Below are 16,680 nucleotides of genomic sequence, written 5' to 3'. Positions count from 1 at the left end.
TCCTCAGGTGAGGCTAAAAAAAAGAAGGTGATTCAAGAAGAGAGGAGTCAATTGTGTCAAGTGTGGCTGATAGAGCAGGATGAAGACAGAGAAGTGATACTGAATTTGCAATAGAAAGAGTTTTGCTGATTTTGACAAACACAACTGTAGTGCGGGTAGGGGGTGGAGTGAAGAGGGAGCCTGATTCCATTGGCATGTGTCATTAGCAAAGAGAGGCCAGATACTCCCACATAAATCAAAATGTTTTTACTTTGTGATAAGCAATTTGGCTCTTTGTAACAAGAATTTTAAATAGTTTCTTTGGCTGGATCTCAGCAATTTCAGTTCTAGAAATTTGAGCTAAGATAAAATCAGATACTCACATAAAAAACTTGGGGTGGGGGGACTAAGTATAATAAATGCCTAAATATATTACAGAGATCTCATATGATGAAATATGTAATTATTTAAAATTGTTTTTTCCTTCCAGTTATAAAATAGTTAAGTCACGCGGATAAAATGTACAGCAAGTTGACTATAGTTAATAATACTGTGTCACATATATGAAAGTTGTTAAGAAAGTAACTCTTAAAGGTTCTCCTCACAAGAAAATAATTTGTAACTATGTATGATGATAGATGCTGATTAGACTTACTGGAGTGATCATTTTGTAATATTTACAAATATAGAATTATTATGTTGTATACATGAAATTAATATAAATGTTATCTGTCAATTATACCTCCATTTTATTTATTTATTTATTTTTCCTTTATTGATTTTAGAGAGAAATGAAGGGAGAGGGAGAGAGAGATAGAAACATCAATTGCCCACCTCCTGCATGCCCCTCACTGGGGACCTGGCCCACAACCTGGTCATGTGCCATGACCGGGAATCAAACTGGCAACCTCTCTTGGTGCATGGGTCAATGCTCAACCACTGAGCCACACTGGCTGGGCTAAAATTAAGTTTTTAAACTCTTTACTATTTATTCATATAATAGCCAGCATCTTTCAAGCACTATTTGTCAGGCTTTCATCTGTGCACTTGACATTTTTATCTTAGTCATCCTAGAAACATCATGACTGCATCGAGAGTCCTATTAGTATCACCACTTTTAGAATGAGCAAGCTGAGGCACAACGCTCCGTTCAGTGTCCAAAGACACACAGATGAAAAAGGGGGAGCAGAGATTCACACTCTGCAATCTGGCCCCACCACCACCTATTCCCCAAAACTATAATGTTCCCTTTTAACGAGGAAGAAGGTTCGCCACATTTTAAATGATAAAAAAGAAAGACTTTAATCAACATGTACAGAAAAATACAGTAAAATACATATATGGATAACCAAAATTTAAGAAAAAAGGAAAACTTTATAGGTGTTTCTTGCCTCTGTCTGAATTTCTGAATTTTCTTGGTTTTTATAATGAACTTGGTTTAGTTGTATAGATGAAGCAGTTAAAATGATTTCTATAAAGAAAAAAAAGTATTTGCGATTTCACAAAGCACTATCCTAACAGTAATTCCACGTATGTGAGCCAGGATACTTTGGAGTTCCTTAACAGATTTAAGTCCCAAGCTTTTGTTCTAAATTTTCCCACACCAATACCTCATGATAAAACAAGCCACATTCAAGCTAACTAGAGACTGAATTATATATTTGGCTCCTCCTTTTCTAGGACACAGGCCTACACACATACTCACCTCAAGAATTCGAACGACTTGCGATTGTTTTGATGTTTAAAAACACACATGTGTATGTGTAAGATCATAATTTTTAAAAAAAATTCAAGCAACATACACAACAGATGTCTTCCACTGTTACTGTATCTTTAATCCTTACTTCAAATCCAGTTCTTTCACATTCTCTTTTATTCATTTCTCTATTTTAATTTTTAGGTTTAGGTAGTATAAAAATGTCCCAGTGAGCCTTTTTCACGATTTCAACATAGACATTACCTTTACTTATGTATTTGATATAAACTTCTACTTAAATCCAGAGTACAAATCTCTTGTTTTTTCTAACTAATTGCTAAAACAACCATTTGCCTAATAATCAAAGCCCAATATATCTTCTGAGATACATCTTCCTGCTAATTGTCCTAGTATCTAATTCAAAGGAAAGCAGTTCACCTCTGATGTTCACAGGCTATACAGTTTGGTCAGCCTAAAACTATCACTGTCCGTCACTACTACATGGTATTGAATTTAAAACACTTTCCTACCATAAACATGGTAATCATGTCAGAAACAAGTCCTATGACAGAGGAAGTCTAGGACAGCCATTCCATGCTTTTCTTCTATTCGTTTTACAACATGGGCTTCCCAGGTCCGGGTGACATACTCCATGTCAGTGCAGCTTAAGGTCGCTATGCTCAGCTGCTACACAGAAGAATGGAAATGAAAGAATTTTAAAGTGCATCATCTCACACAGGATATCACATAAAGACTGGCGGTGTATAACATTTTGATTTAGAAGCCATGATCTCTCCCTAGAAGGTGGGGTGTATCCGCAGCATGTATTTTCCCAGGACCCTCCTCAAGGCCCCCATGACCTCCTTATTCCTCAGGCTATAGATGAGGGGGTTCAGGGCTGGAGTGACAATTGTGTAGAAAACAGAGATGATGTTGTCCTGCTTGGGGCTGTGGAGGGAACTGGGCAGGACGTACATGAACGTGGCAGCTCCATAGAACATCCCGACCACAGTCAGGTGGGAAGAACAGGTGACTAGGGCTTTCTGCCTCCCCTGATTTGAGGGCATGTGGAGCACAGTGAATAAGATTAGTGTGTAGGAGGCAACAATAACACAAAGAGGGAGCAAGAGGAAAGTCACACCTGTCACATACACCATGAGCTCATATCTGGAGGTATCTGCACAGGCCAACTTTAGCAGAGGTGGAATCTCACAAAGCAGGTGCCTTATTTTCCGGGACATGCAGAAGGGGAAGTGCATGGTATACAGTGTATGTCCTAGAGCACTCAGGGATGCCAGGATCCAGGACGTGGCCACCATGAGCCAGCAGACCCTCGTACTCATGAGAACCATGTAGTTCAGGGGATGACAGATGGCCACATACCTGTCATAGGCCATGAAGGCCAGGAGGAGGTCCTCTGCACCACCCAGCGTCAGTGCCAGAAACATCTGAAGGGCACAGCCCCCGAAGGAGATGGTGTTTTCGCTGCTAAGAAAATCCACGAGAGCCTTGGGTGTGACCACAGACGTGAAGAGGAGGTCCATGAGTGAGAGCTGCCCGAGCAGGAGGTACATGGGCACATGGAGCTGGGCATCCATTGTGATGACCAGGAGCAGCAGGCCATTGCTGGTCAGAGCCAACGTGTACAGAACTGCGACTGTGGCACTGAGTAGCCCAGGAGAGCCACTGTCCTTCAGAATCCCCATCAATATGAACCCACTTCCCAGGGTGGAGTTCCAGTGCTCCATTCTGTGCTATTTCTTCAGTTACCTGGAACCAAATGGATTCTCAGTGAAAGCCTTTCTTAGGGAGTTCACCCTCGTTTTGTATTGTCTCCTGTCACTCTGGAGTGGCCTACAGGACATGAGGTGGTATCTCTTTCTCTTCGCACTTATGTTTGCCTGATGACTTCTGACTTTTCAAATATTTTTATTAAATTATGATAAAGCATGTTTCTGATTGCTAGTCATTTAGCAATCCCTTTAAATAAGATATCCAAAATTATGAGTCCAGGCAAGCATCTTTTTAGACAGAAAAAAACATATCTATCTTCATAATAAAAAATACAGTAGGCATTGCTTTAAAATCTAGCTGGTTTTCTGCTTATAATATACTTGGGATTCCAATTCAGGGTTAAAGATTTCTTATAATAAAGCTCTTTGACACCTCTGTAGATGTGACATCTCTCTTCGTTTTCCATTCTCATTGTCCTTGACTGCTTCCTTAAAGAGGAACCTCCCAGCTCTTAGAAAACATGATCTTGTGAGTTCTTGTATTGTCCTCACATCCATGGTGAGCACACTGTTACCCTTCTGGAGGCAAAAGGAATCTGGGCTGAATTGAATGGTCAGATTGGTATAGATTGTCGGAAGTAACCCTGCAGAAATAGTAAAAAAAAAAAAAGTGTTTGCCTGTTTTCAGGTAATTGATTCAGGGGGAAAAGTAATAGATGGTAGTTGCAAAGGTGTGGCAAAGTGTTTATGTCTAGGGCATATCCCAGAAGGGGGAGCTCTAAAAGAGAGATTTCATAGGGAAGCCCCCAAGCGATCCTGTCACCTGAGAATCAAAGCAAGACGCTGATCAGGAAAATCAGATTCCTCTACCTCACACATCCCGCAAAACGAGGCGAGATGCTGGTCCTGCTGCACCCTGACTCTGTGGCAGTGCTGGCGGAAGGGATTAAGGGGGAGAGGACGTGGAGTGTGTGGGTCTGTGGGGCAGTGCTCAGCGAGCTTACTTTTTATGATTACAGGTCTGTCACAGTTGGAAGGACTTAGGAGGCACTCTGAAAGAGAAGAAAAAAGTTTAGGACCAAATTCTTCCTTTGCCGTGGTATCATCTGCTCTTAATCTTCCAATCATCTGTAATGTCATCATTCTGATTAACTTAGAGTTGGGATCTTTTTAAAAGGTAGGATGATAAAATCCTGAAATAAGAAGGCTCATCTGATCTAGTTCTTTACATTCATTCCGTAGATATTTACAAAGGACCTGCAGTGTATCAGCCACTACAACTGATGCTAGGAAAATTGTGTAGATGTGGAAAATGGTTACACAAACACCAGTGGTGATGATTAATATGTGACGAAATGTACAGCATACTATGAGTCCATACAAGTGAGGTTTCAGAAAAAGATTCCCTGCAGAAGTGACATATAAGCTACAGGCTGAGGATGAATAGGAGGTGCCTAAGAAAGAAAGGATTAGGTATAATAGAGAAAGAGAACAGCTCTGTGAAGGTCAGGAAACTGAATCATAATACAAGGATATTCTGCTTGTCCTTTTGCTACAGTGAAGTTGAGGCAAGAAGCCAGCCAGAAAAACATCCTCTGTAAACCTGTCCTTTCATTCCCTGGGGTCTGAGATCTTTCCTTTGCCATCACAAAGCCAAAACTGCAGGTGTAAACTAAGAAATATTGACTGGAATACTTTCTTTGCCTATTGACTACAACAAAAAGACACATTCAAAGACTATTGCCAGCACTGTTCCTGATAAATATTTGCCTTGAAATACTTTTGCTTTTGTCAAATTATAAAGATAAGTGAATTGAGTAATAAAGGGAAGAAAATAATTAGATGGGCACCTTTATCTCAATTTCTGCACCAGGAGTGTGGATAGGGTTTTAAAAAGCAGAAAGGGGGCTTAGGTGAGGTGGTGATCCTTAAGTATTCTGGATCCTACTATCTGCCTTTCTCCCCTCGGTGCAGACTCCTGCTTTCTCTCCTTTCCCATTCTCTGGTTCTTCTCCTTCAGGGCCATCTAAAAATAGAGGCCAGAGAACACACACTGGGCCTACAGAGGAAGAGCTTCCTCTCTGGGAAACTGCTGGTATTGGAGGTCTCAGACCAGGACAAGTCAGCAGAGGCTGAGATTAACAGAGGGGAATTTTACTTCATTGGAAATGATCACACAAAGCCCATTAGTAACACTAAGCTAAAAATTTGTAAGCATGTTTTTATAGGTTATTTCTCTGTATCATTGATCACTCTATTCTAGCAATTTCATGATTTCAATGGGCTCTTTTTCTCTGGCTTTGGACCTTAGAGTCAAGCAGGCATGAAAGGAAGACACACTTTTACTGATTCTAGCTGATCCTTTGTTAAAGGGCACACCTCAGACTATTGGAGGCTAAGATACTCCAAGTCCAAAGGTAAATAATGAGACTTTTACCAGGATGTATAGGAACCCAGTTCTGGTCAGTGGAAACCACAGACCGTGAGTGTGTCCACATATACATGGTGTCCACAGTATAGAAGGGAGTGGGTGAGCTACACCCCCGGAAGGACTAGATAGTCTGAGAAGCAAAGCAGCGAAGTCTCAAGACTTCCAGATTCCATGTAATTTCACTGAAACAGAGACAGAGCCCTTACCTCAGAGGAGCAAGGGCACAGTTGCCAGACCATACCTACCGCCCTGGGATTTACTTGTGGGATAAAAATGTTCAAGAAGACAAAGAAAGACAAAGTGGTTCTTCTGGAAGGGTGGGTATAGATGTGCAAAAGTCTGTCTGAGATCAGAGGTCAATGGCTTCTCCAATGACTGGCATTGCAAGTTCTCCCTGGGGGTAGAGATGGATGCAGATAGGTAGCTGAGAACCTGAAGCAGGCTCCCGGGGAAGCAAGGAGTGGAATCTCTCCTAGCTTTTCTCCTCTACTCTCCTTGTGAGAAAGCCATCACAGCCTTGAGTGAGGTATTCAGATTTTCAAGTGTTCCCATTCTGGTGGTGTTCATGATCAAAGATGAGCACAGCAGAAATTTGGATAAAAAGGTATAGGAGGAGCTGCCCACAGGAGGCCCTATGATGACCAGCCTCACTGTCCCTGGGGCAATATTGAGCTAGGCTCCTGTCCTTGGGGGCATACACTCTCATACCCTCAGGTGACATGACCTTCTCTGAAAATGCTGTTCCAGGAAATAAGATTTTAATGAATCCCCTTGGCAAGTCTCCTGACTTTCCAATGCCTGCAAAATTCACCCACTAAATGAACTCTGAGGCCCACAGGGTTGTTTTACTCCATATGGACTTGCTAAGGCTGTTTCCAAAACCCTAACTAGATAGACAGTGTCAGTAACTGACCCAAGAAGCAACCCTTCACCACCACTAGCTCTGTGTCCAAATGCTAAAGTGTATCTATGGGTTCTGTAGATGCCGCCACTCCCCACATCACTCTTTGTGCCTCTAGCCTCGACTATTTCCAGGTAGAGGGAATTGAACTTTATAGTGCTTCTGTTCATATTAGGTTTTCCTTCACTGAACTTTATTAGCATAAAACAATTGATTTACTGGACTGTTCTATGCTTTCAAGTTATTTGTTTCTTCTTCCTACCCCCTCTCGTGTAGGTGCACACACTTGTGAATGGATGTGTTATATGTCCCTTCTCTCCGTGTCCAGTGGACTCAGCTGCTGTGGGCTCAGGGGTGATGACAAGAATGGTCTCTACCCATCACTGCTCTAGTTCAGGCCGTCTCCTCTCTCCCCAGTTTTGCCAGGTTTTCCTCATTCTTCAGTCTCTCTTTAATCTTTCCTTTTGCCAGTACATGCTGAAACTGCTGCTGGGGTTGCATCTTTTCCTTACAACTTTAAGAAAATTACAAATAAGCTTTCATTTTCTGATTACATAAAGAACATTTTCAAGAAAATTATTGCACAAGTACAACAAAAGAAATATAATACAAGATATTTTTAGTTTTCCCATTATATAAGAAACATATCCAAAAAAAGGTTCTACACATGTAAAATGTAACAGCAGCACTATTCACAATGGAATAAAGACTGAAAACAACCTGTATGTTCATCAACAGTGGAGTGGATAGTCACACAAGGAGACATTCTATAGCAATCAATATAAAACAACCAGAAGGAAATATAACAAAAAGGATAACTCAGCAATCTAATATTAAGTGAAAAGAGAGTACTAAGGATTTTATGTCATGATACTCCTTTTGTAGATTTAAAAATGGAAATAAAAATAAACATTTTATGACTACTTGTTGATTTAATAAAACTATTTAATAGAAGTAAAAAGAGAATGGTGGACATAAGATTTGGGATAACAGTTACTACAATGAAACAAGGCATAGGGAAAAATGGTGGTTACCTGATGGTTCGATGGACATTGTTGAGGCCCTGGCTCTCATTGTGGGGCGTGAGTTTATGGTAATGATGAATTAAGTCCCTACATACTTGACTTCCAATCCTGCTTTCTACTTCATAGATAAAATAAAGATTACAGATGATTAAATTTTTCAGATGCATATATTTATATTTTTCACCTCTTCCTTATTTTATGTGGGAATTATCTGCCTGGTGTTTTATTTTAGAGGTATAAGAGTGACTTCTCCACTTTAGAGTTGACTTCTCCAATTATTACTGAGATTCTATTTTTCTCATTTTCACTTCCTGCTCTATCTCTTTCCTTCTCCATTTACACGTTCTTCTTGTATCATGAGTTCTCTCAATCCTCTGATTTAGCTTCTAAATATGATCAAAATTTCCCTGTTCAAAAAATAATCCTTTTGTGACAAAAATGTTATAGGCACCTCTCACAGACATCAGAGAGGTATTCCTGGACAGCCCCCTGAGTCAGAGGGAGAGGGCTGTCCCTAATCTCGATCCTTGTCTTCTCATAGAAATAAATTTATATAACAGACTAGGTAGTATGTGTGTTGTGTTCAGTGAATTTATTAAAACATTAAAGCAAGTGAATTTATTAAAAAATTAAAGCATGCATATTTATTAATGATACAAAGCAAGCAAACCCATACGTCTGGCTTGTGAAGCACAGACAGGCTCTCAGCTAACCTGAAGAGGAAGTAGGGTGGGCAGTTTCTGCCTTATATATCCTTGCATCCGTAAGCTTTTTAAAAAGTTCCTTTGCTAGATATCCTGGTACAGATTGACTCTAAAAGTCTCCCTTTTACTTTGTTATGGCTTTCCCATAATATACGGGAGGTACTTGGCAATTGAATCTGACTCTTGGTGTTTTCTGTTTATACTCTTCTTTTCTCCTCCCTGCTATTCTAACAACTTCAGGATGGTTTTCACTAAGTGATCTTTGATTCCTCCTTCTCCTTTCCCCCTTCTTCCTGCATTGTTCTGTGAGAAGGAGAGGTTTTAACCTTGTGTGCTCCAGATAAGGCCCTGCTACAAGCAGCCTGTAAAGCTTTTTGGTTTTGTTTAACTTTCCTGCCTCAGTTTCTCTATTCCTCTTGTCTCAGAATTTTCCTAGCTTTTCACTGTCCTACAACACTTTGGTATTCTTTTCTTTTCTTTCTTTTTTTTCCAGACTATTACTCTAAATGTCCAATTTTCACAACAAATTTCTTGAAAAAGCATTTATAATAGCTGGGTCTACGTCTACTTTGAATTGCTTAGTTATTATATGTGAAGTATCACTTGCTACCTGCTATATCAGACAACCTAGAAATCACAGCGGCATAAGTCAATAAAAACTGTAATTGTCCTTAACCTCTCTTCTCTAAGACATGGTGAGTTTACTCAGCTAAGAGAGCATTTCCCTCAGGGAAGAACTGCCGAAAGAGACCATAAAATAACAGAAGAATATAAACATCCCCTTAGAAGAGAGCGTGGCTTTCTCTTGTCCCAAAGGTAATGAAAATCAGGCTGTTGAAGTTTCACTCACTTTTTAGCTGATGAAAACCAGGATCCTACTCCATCTCAACTAAGTAGCTTTTCACCAGGCTAACCAACGTCTTACTACCAAATTAAATGATAATTGAATATTCAACATTAATACAATTTTTATTTACGTTTCTGAATTATTAAAGAACCATTTGGGTCTTAATCATATTATAGTAGACTAGAAGGGAATTTAAACATCATCTAATTTAATTGCTTATTGATTTTATAAATCAGGAATTTTATTTCCAAGAGAAACTGACTAGATCATGGTTAAAAATTAAACAACAAAATCTCCGTCTCAGATACTTACTCAATATCTCTTTCTCTCTCTTTTTTTTTTTTTTGCCAAATAGTGTACTCTTGGTCTTCAGCCTTCTTGACTACCCTTTCCCACTTGTTACTATTGAATACTCTTTATTTTTTATAATCTGTCTCTTTCTTATATTTATGACACACCACTATGGCCATATTCCTTTGATGGACCTTGTATAATTCCTCATTAATTTCATCATTTCATTTTTAATAGTGAGGAGATAGAGGCAGGTTCGGCAGTGAGGAACGGGACCATGGAAAGGGAAGGCTGAGGCCCCAGGAAAGTTTGAGATATCTTGGAGCTCAGCACACAGAAAGACAATCTAGTATTCAGCATATCTGGAGGTTTATTTGGACTCTACAGATCTCAAAATAAAACTAAAATTAACATGAATGATTGTGCTCCAAGACCAGAAACTCCCAGCCCCCATTTATAGAAGTAGAAATTAGGAGCTCCAGGAAGGAGCACGGGTCAATTACATAACAAAAACACCAGAAAGGCTGTTTTCAGGCAAAAGGGGGACAGCAATTGTATCCATTCCTTTCTCTGGGACTCTGATGGGTTTGCAAATGAATTTTATTTACTGTTAAAGAATACAGTACTGGTGATTTTGATCTATTCCAATTAATATAACTACTGGTTTCTGGGAGCAAGACAACTAGATTGTTGAAGAGTTCTGCTGCGAAACTGTAGTGTGTTTCTTTGCAGAAAGCCAGGTTACCTTAGAAAGAATGATAGGAAACCAAGATTGGATTTGGGAGAGAAACCAAAAGCAAGCATAGGGTTTATCCAAGGCTGTTTCCCTTCCTCCTCACTAATAGTTTTGGAGAAGTTGAAACTCCCAAAAGAGAGAAGCCACTAAGGCCCTTGTAGATGACCTAGGCTGAACCCAGGCAGGCAGGAAACACAAGCTTTAAAATATACGGATGTTGCTAAGGCAGAATTCCTTGAAAGGACCAATCAGAGGCTAGCAAAGTATGCATCTACCCCTAGAAAACAGGGTCCCCCGGGAAACCCACTTGGTCCTCTCCCCATTTCGGAGAGTCTGTCTATCTTTCAAACAAACTTTCCTTTTGCTTTCCCCTTGGCCCGTGAACGCATTCTTCAATTTTGTGAGACAACGAACCCAAACACTGCTGCTTGGTTTCAGTAGTAGCTTTAAAATTTACTTTAATCAGGTTGTTTCCTAATGAGTAAACAACACAGTTTCAGACATAAGTCCTATAAACACAATAAAACACAGCAATGGAGATAGTGACTGTAAAGGTTATTGCCTAAGACTGGATGTTTTGGAAAGGCCTTTGGGGAGCTGACAACTGTGCTGAGAATGAGCTCACAATGTTGAGTACAAGTCAGGTGTGTCAAGAATGATGGGCAAAGCATTTCAGACAAACTTAAGATCAAATGCTAATGACTGGATGTCAGGACCGAGCTGCACATGTTTGAGGAAGAGAAAGAAAGTCATTGTGGCTGGAATATAACGACTGTAAACCTCCCAGATATTTTAGTACAATGGGCTCAGTGTATGTTAAATAAGAAAATTACAGAGATGAAAACATTAAGTAAATAATATGCTCAATAAGATTCCCTTCAGTCTTAACATTTTTTAAAAAATAGATAAAAAATTCACGCAGATATTGACTATCACAGATTTGATAGCTTCTAACAGAATATCTAGAACACAAATCCTCTGAAGAATTGTGATTCTGTGATTATATGAATTATCAAGATTAATTTTGTGTTTAATCACTGTCTTTTAGAATGGAGGCCCTAATGTACTGGCATGATCATCATTCTCAATTCTGCCCACAGGGCAAACTGGTTAACCTTGTACAGAAAACCTCTGCAGAATATGGTACAAACTAGTCAAACTTATGACAAGATAACACATAACTTGTTTCTAAACTTTGTTTCCTGCCACACATTCTCAGCTACCCATCTCTGTGCTTTGGTTTGTGTGATAGTCTTCTTTAGGCATCCTCTCTGGCCATTGTTGCTTATAGAAATCATACATCCCACTAATCAAGTCTCATTTCAAGGATCACTTTATGAAATATTCCTAGTCTTGCAATAAGCTATTTCCCTTGCTTTTGATATGCACAGTATTTTTCTTTTATCTTCAAATGCTTCTTCTTCATTTAGCTTTAAAAATAATTATCTCTATATTTGGGTTATGTTGTTAGTAGATTGCCAGTTCTTTTAAGGAAAGCTTTAATTTTTACTTATATTGTGATGTTCTGGGCACAGTGCTTGGACAGAGTAGGCTTTAATGAATATTTGTGGAGGAAAAAATAGACTGAGGCAAATAAAGCAAGAGAAGGAAAAAACGAACGGGATAGTAGGGCTACTGTTGTCCATCACAATGTTCCAAGTACTAAAGAAAAATGTCAGAAATCACTACCTCTGGAAGTGGACTTCTTGAGAGCTCCCAGACAGCTTCTTTTTAAAAAATTATTATTAATTAATTTATTTTTGTAATAAATGCTCCCCTCCCCCTTTGACAGCTTCTTGTGAGTGACCTTTACATCCTTGTTCCTCAGGCTGCAAATGATGGGGTTCAACATTGAAATCATAATTGAATAGAACACAGAGAAGACCTTATTCTTTTCATTCATTGTTTTGGAAGTGGGTCTCATGTAGGCAAATATTCCAGAGTCATAGTAGAGAACCAAAACAGTGAAATAGGAGTCACAGGTAGAGAACACCTTAAGCCTCCATGCAACCTAATCACAGTGAAGATAATATGCCAATAGAAGAACAGGATGAGGGAGACAGGTGCTAAGAGGATAGTCACAGCCATTGACAAGAGGGCCATCTCAGCATTGTAGGTGTCTACTGAAGCCAGCAACAGGAGTGCAGGAGGTTCACAGAAATAATGATTAACTACATTCTGTCCTTGGTTGGGAAGACAGTATAAATACACTGTCTACACATAAATGCCCCACTGATGCAGGACACTGTGGCCATCCAGACACAAATCCTCTGAGTTGTGATAGTGGAGTAGTGTAGGGGCTTGCAGACATCCCCATACTGCTCATAGGACATCACCTCCAGAAGGGTACACTCTGTATACCCTGCTTGAAGAAAGACAACTATCTGTAGTGAGCATCCTGCAAAGGAAGAGGTTTTCTTTTTATAACTAAGTCCACCAGCATCAGGGGAATGACACTTGTAGAAAAACAGAGTTCAGCAAAAGACATGTTTTTAAGGAAAAAGTACAAGGGAGTGTAAAGTTGAGAGTTGGTTTAAATAAGGATTATTATGAGCAGGTTTCCAAATATAGAGAGAAGGTAAATGATCAGGAAAACACAGAAAAGCAAGATTTGGATCTTCGTATCTTGTGACGGTCTCAGCAAGATAAATTCAGCCACAGAAGTTTGGTTTCCTCCTCCCATTTGATGCTTATTGCTGTTTACTATCATCAGAAAGAGAACAGATGCATTTTTAATGTTTGATTTGTCATATTTCATAAACCAGTACAATGTTAACAAGTGCAGTTTGTTGAAATGTTGGTTTTCAGCTGCTTCTTATTAGGTGCCAGTTAGCATTTGGATGGATGCTGTTGTTTCTATTAGTTTACACAGTTTTTAAGCTCATTTTCCTTGCCTGATCTACTTGGTAGGCTAAATGTCACTCCGGATATGGCTTCTCAACTAATTCTGATGTGTGTGTGTGTGTGTGTGTGTGTGTGTATGCATTGCTATGAAGATAATTGAAGAAAATTAATTGTCTTCCGTTTTGTTTTCCTTCCCAAGAAAAACTCTGTATTTTATCTGGATTAATAGTCTGAAAATAAAGTGAACTTATTCAGTCCATAAAAATCACCTTTGCTTTTATATTTAAAAAGAAAAACAGAGGTCAGCAACAAATTTGTCCATAATAGAGTAGGATGTTCAAATATGGTTTGGGGGATCAAACACATAGATTGTAGTTATTGGTCCTTGCTTTTGTCTATAGTGTTTTTATAAAGAAGCTTCTTAAGTAGCAATCCAAACAGGGTAAAAGAATAAAAGAGAAATTTATGCCCATGTACCGTAATCCTGGCTATTGTACAATTGTTTCTTATGACAAAGCAAAAGTAGCATAAAAACTGTAATATTCACATACATAACTTTAGTGAGACTTTGGTGTCTTGTTCGAGTTAAAGAAGCCAGGACCAAGCAGGAACTTAAACTTCTGAACTGGATATTAGCAGATTTTACAGCCCCATAGCAAACAATCTCAGCTCATCTCTGACCCCAGCTTCAGCTGTAGTGAACAGTTCTAACTCACTAGGCACCACTGATCTTCAAGACTCCCCATCCTGGCTTTCTGAGCTTTCTGCCCAGGGTGTTGGAAGTATGGGTTGCCCCAGAGGCAACCTTTAACCAATAGACAATGGGAATAGATGAGTTAATGCACCAGACATTTCTGGGAGGCATTCTGTATGCTTTGTAGAGGTAGAGCTCTATGGAGTTAATCCCTCCTTGTCTATGCTGTGTTTTTTACTCTTACTATTATTATATCCTATAAGAAGTTTTAAAAAAAATTTTTCCCCTAACCACCATCCCTCATAACCCTTATAAATTTTTGTTTGTTTGTTTTTATTGATTTTTTTTAGAGAGAGAGGAAGGGAGAGAGATACAGAAACATCAATGTGAGAAACTTCAATCAGCTGCCTCCTGCACACCCCCAGCAGGGGATTAAGCCAGCAACCTGGGTATGTGCCCTGATCAGGAATCATACCAGGACCTCTCAGTCCATGGGACAACGTTCAATCCACTGAGCTACACTGGCTGGGCCACTAATAAAATTTTAATACCACAGCTATACTATTTACATGCATATATGTGTATATGTGTGTGAGTATATTTATATACACACATTGCAGCCCGTTGGAAGGCCACAAACCATTGCAATATCTAAGATTTCTTTCTCCTTTCTGTATTGACCCCATTGAGAATGCATGGTCTATACCTTTAATAATCTACACTTTACTGTTGTTTAGTTGTTTCCTCTCTCACTGTTACTGCTCCCTTACACCACTTCCTGGAATCACTTTTCAAATAAACTACCTACACTCAAGTTCTTTTCTTCGGCTCTGTTTTCAGGCACCTAAACTAAGAAAGAAAGTATGGCCCCTGAGATGGAGGACTGCGGGGGCAATGTGGCCAGGCTGCCTTCTGGAGCCAGGGAGTCCCAGCTGTGTGATAATGATGACCAATACTTATTTAATCTTCACAGCAATCCTATGAAGTATATTTTTAAATCTCTGCTTTTCAGTTGAGGAAATTAAGGGGTAGAGATGTTAGGTAACTTGCTAGTCACACAGATATCAATTGTTGAGGTGGAATTCAAAGCCCTAGAGTCTTATTCTAGAAGCTGAGCTTTTGAATCTTCAATTTAATTTCAGTCTCTATTCCCATAGCAGCAGCTAGTGGTGACAATGTCATTCATGTAGGTGGACTTGGCACAGGGAAATCCAGGCAATGCTCAAGAGATAGAAGAAATTATCCTCAATCTCAAACATGTTCATAAATGAAGCGAGCTGAGGTTAAGATTTTCAGATGTCAATTAGAAAATAACTTGCAAAGAACTGAGCCTTGTAGTAAGGCTCCAGCCATATATATATTTTTAAGTTTAGGGAGTAGTTTTTGTAACAAAAGAGAGGAGTCAAGGTTCTATCAGATTTAAGGTGGGTCATCAGTACATGTGCCCATCTGCTAGCAGGGCCAAGATGCAGCAGAGATTCTTTTGAGTCTGGTTGGTGCCATCGGTGACTCTATGGTTATCATAAATTAACCTTTAACACTCAAATTACTGGATTAAATTTGCTATGTAGAAGATTTGGTAAGAGATACAGGAGCCTAACAACTGTGTATAGGACCTTACATGGTGGGTAGCAGAACATACTTGTACTACCACTTATAGTAATAACACCAACAACTAAATAACTTACCTTACATGGCACTTACTATGTTCCCGACACTCTTATAAGCATTTAATTTGTATTAATTTATTTAATCCTCAGATTAGTCTCAAGAGACAAATGCTACCAATATCTCCATTTTATAGATATGGATTCTGAGGACCAGTGAATAGTAAAAAAAACATCTCTCAGGGCCACAGAGCTAGTAAATAGTTGAATCAGGATTGCGTCCCAGGTAGTCTGGCACCAGAGCCCAGACATGATATTGTCCCATTGAAAAGTAAAACAGATTCTATTTTCGGAGACACACTCTGGAACTGGGCTCTGTCTGAATCCATACAAGAAATCATTAACAGACTACACCACAGAATTAGGATTTGGGAAAATGTAAGGCAGAGGCTGATGGTGTGTGTAGAATAAAAAAACAGGCCCCTGGACAAATTCCCTACTCTCACCTGCTGCGCTGGGTTGAGATGAACTCAGAACAGTAAATTCACGGGTGAGCTTTCAAAAACTGAGTAGAGGATGGTAGCCTGTAGATTGAAATCCCACTTTGCAGTTCTTACTTGATTTTTGTTCCTAGACACTCAGAATATTTCTCCATTTTAAAGCTTTTACAACCCCTTGTCTCAAAGATACAAACCTACATTCTCCAGTGACCTAAACAGTGGATTTTCCTAAGAGGAAATTATCAAAAGTGAGGATGTGAAAGCTGAGGTAAACAGTGCATTCCCATGAGTCAGACTTTGTAAGATATTCTGAAGTTTTTGTTTTTTTTAATCCTCACTCAAGGACATGCTCAGAGAGAGGAAGGGAAAAAGAAAGAAGGGGTGGGGGAGGAGAGAGAGAAAGAGAGAGAGAGAGCAAGAGAGAGAGAGAGAGAGAGAGAGGGAGAGGGAGAGAGAGAGAGAGAGAGAGAGAGAGAGAGAGAGAGAGAGATTGATATGAGAGAGAAACATTGATTGCCTTCCATATGCTCCCCGACTGGAGAGCAAACCCTCAATCACCCAGGTGTGTGCCCTGACTGGGAATCAAACCGATGATCTTTCTGTGCATGGGATGATGTTGAGCCACTCCAGCTGGGTTGAAGTCTTTTATATTATGCTTATAGACACAGATTGGGACTTCTGGAGTTCCCTTG

The 16,680-nt window shown here is 39.6% G+C and overlaps 1 protein-coding gene and 1 pseudogene across 1 annotated transcript; both read right to left on the bottom strand.

The window, feature by feature from the left end:
* Positions 1–2,462: 2,462 nt before the first annotated feature.
* On the bottom strand, positions 2,463–3,516 carry LOC118628329 (olfactory receptor 2AG2). The gene has a single exon (XM_036259206.1). It carries the CDS (start codon positions 3,421–3,423, stop codon positions 2,473–2,475), a length of 951 nt encoding a protein of 316 aa, XP_036115099.1. The 5' UTR covers positions 3,424–3,516; the 3' UTR covers positions 2,463–2,472.
* Positions 3,517–3,819: 303 nt separating this feature from the next.
* On the bottom strand, positions 3,820–12,876 carry LOC118628602 (annotated as a pseudogene).
* Positions 12,877–16,680: the final 3,804 nt, after the last annotated feature.

This window comes from Molossus molossus, unplaced genomic scaffold (genome assembly GCF_014108415.1).
Source record: "Molossus molossus isolate mMolMol1 unplaced genomic scaffold, mMolMol1.p scaffold_m16_p_13, whole genome shotgun sequence".
NCBI classification, from domain to species: domain Eukaryota; kingdom Metazoa; phylum Chordata; class Mammalia; order Chiroptera; family Molossidae; genus Molossus; species Molossus molossus.
Note: the sequence above shows the minus strand (reverse complement) of the source record. Positions and strands in the feature narration are given on the sequence as shown.

Excerpts from the sequence above, each read along its gene's own strand:
- LOC118628329 (XM_036259206.1), bottom strand. The coding sequence starts at position 3,423 with ATGGAGCACTGGAACTCCACCCTGGGAAGTGGGTTCATATTGATGGGG.